This window comes from Humulus lupulus, chromosome 3, assembly GCF_963169125.1.
Source record: "Humulus lupulus chromosome 3, drHumLupu1.1, whole genome shotgun sequence".
NCBI lineage: Eukaryota > Viridiplantae > Streptophyta > Magnoliopsida > Rosales > Cannabaceae > Humulus > Humulus lupulus.
Window position 1 is genome coordinate 66,556,391 of NC_084795.1, and position 2,238 is coordinate 66,558,628.

The 2,238-nt window shown below is 45.0% G+C and overlaps 1 protein-coding gene across 1 annotated transcript; it reads right to left on the bottom strand.

Annotated features, from left to right (window-relative positions):
• Window positions 1–297: 297 nt before the first annotated feature.
• Window positions 298–1,453, bottom strand: LOC133824287 (uncharacterized). Its single transcript, XM_062257163.1, has 3 exons — window positions 1,030–1,453; window positions 704–912; window positions 298–513 (listed from the first exon to the last, which is right to left on the bottom strand). The coding sequence occupies exons 1-3, from the start codon at window positions 1,451–1,453 to the stop codon at window positions 298–300; spliced, it is 849 nt and encodes a 282-aa protein (XP_062113147.1).
• Between the last annotated feature and the right edge of the window lie 785 nt (window positions 1,454–2,238).

Genomic DNA, 2,238 nt, shown 5'->3' on the forward strand with positions numbered 1-2,238 from the left:
GGCATAGGTAAACAGATGAGAAAAATAAGGGAAAGCATACTACGATACTTAGAGTATTTTTCAAAATTTTGTTTAAATTTTGTCAAATCAAAACAAAGTGTTATGCAAAGTTCGGTCATGCGAACAAATGTTATAATGTCAAAATAGAAATGTGTTACACCGCGAGCATTTTCTGCTCGGATGTAACTATTAATTAAAAGGGAGCTGCCCTATGCAGCAAAAAATTGTCTTAACATGACAAACTGTGCTTCGTATGTCTTAGTTACAAATCAAAATAAATAAATAAAATAAAGTAAGTTATTGAGTGGTAGGAGTAGCTGGAGGATCTTGCTTGGGCTGTTGGTTGACTGAGGCCCCAACATCCTCGTCGACGCCTTCAATGCCTGTCGCCAAAGAGATCTCAGGGGATCCCTGAGCCTTCTCCTCTTCTTCCAGGAGAGCAATGCATTTTGCCAGCTCAGCCTGCTTCATATGCTTTGGTAAATAATCAAAGTTTGCCTCGGGGTTACTTTTCTAGAACATGTAGAAGCAGTTGAACGTCGCTCCCTAGCACCTCTCAAGGTTGCAAGCGTTGGTTTCTTCGAGCAATTTGACTCGCTCCTCTTGCTCAACATGTTTCTTTTCTACTGATCGCCAAGTCATCTTGGAGTTTGGAGGCCTCTTTGAAATTAATCACCGAAGCCTCCTTATACCTCTATTTTGCCTCAGTGGCTTTGGCCAAGGCCTCCTTGTGTTGCTTCAGCTCCTCGCCCAGTTTGGCATTTTTCTCCTCAGTCTCTCTTAGCTGCTCGACATGATTAGCCTCGATCGCCTTGAGCTGCTCAGCGTGTCTGGCCTCGGCCGCCTTGGGCTGCTCGGTGAGTCTTTCCTTGACAATCTTAATCTCTTTAGCATGCTTGGCAACCATCTCCTCTGAGTGATACCAACCAGAACTCATGGTCAAAACTCACTACGATCAGAGAAAAAGTAAAGTTGTTAGTATGAATAAAAGGACAAGATAGACAACTAAAGCACATCAAAAATGGAAACTTACACTGAGTACTTCATTCAGCGCGCGGCTGAAAATTTTGTCGACCTTCATGGAGGAGACGTTGGTGAAGGCTTCCTGACTGCGTCGGTGTCTTGATAGTCTCTTCAGCTTGTCATTGGTCGAGTTGTAGGCTGTGTTAAGGATAGCCTCGGGCTTAGTATTTCCTGGCTGAGCTGGAGGAGTTTGGTTGTGAGGAGTTGGAGGAGTTGGGTCAACGGGAGCTGGGGGAGTCGGGTCGACGGAAGCTGGATGAGGAGTCGTGTCCTTGGAAGATAGTGGTGCAGGAGGATCCTCAGTCCAAGCCCTATTCTTGGAGGGGTCTCTACTGCTTTCCCTAGGGTGCCGCCTGCTTTCTTTCCTTCTGTTCGCATAAGCCGTGGCATTGGGGTTGCTATACGAGTTGAATGCTTCTCTGGAAGGCATGACTACAGGATGGAAACAAACTATCAGACAATATAAATTAAGTTACTTAAAAGAGCAAGGGAATAAGAGCAAGAAAAATTCCAAGTAATATACCCGAGCTATTATTACTGGTCGATACATTATTTATGGTACTACTGCTACACTCACTCTCTGCTTCAAAGAATTTTGAATTTAAACTACTGATCACAAATTTAAAGTTGTCGTCCCCGTCAAATAAATGACATGGAATGGGAAAGTTGTCTAAAAGTGAGAAGTCAGTACCGTTCTCATCATAAGACTTGAGTATGGGCTCGGGGTATTCTAGAAGTTTATGCTTGCCCTTCTTTGTTGGGTCGGAGCAACAACAGCTCATGGGATGCTGGAGGGTTCCCTAATGGTCACTCCTGTTGCCCGTCGTCTCAGGGGCGGTGATACAAACTGTTGCTGGTGAGGTGCCAAAAGGCCGACCAGTCTTAAGTTGCTTTCAGTACCCAGCTCTTTGATGCTCTTCTCGATGGTCTTCATGCTAGCCAAGGTTGCGGCCCTTATCTCCATCTCTGGAGTGGGGTCTAGTCGGTACCACAGACCTAGATAGCACCAACGTTCTAAAGACGGTATAGAAAAGCTAGAAGAAATTAAATGACTAGTGATTAAGAGATTTACCTCCTCGGGTGAAGGTCAGGTTATCAGCGACCACGTCTGTCGTAAGAAAGTACTCCTGGACATACTTTCCTACATTGGATTTGTAGGTGAGGTCGCTCAAGAAGGTACGAGCGGACTCTTGATGGTAGAAGTGGAAGAACCTC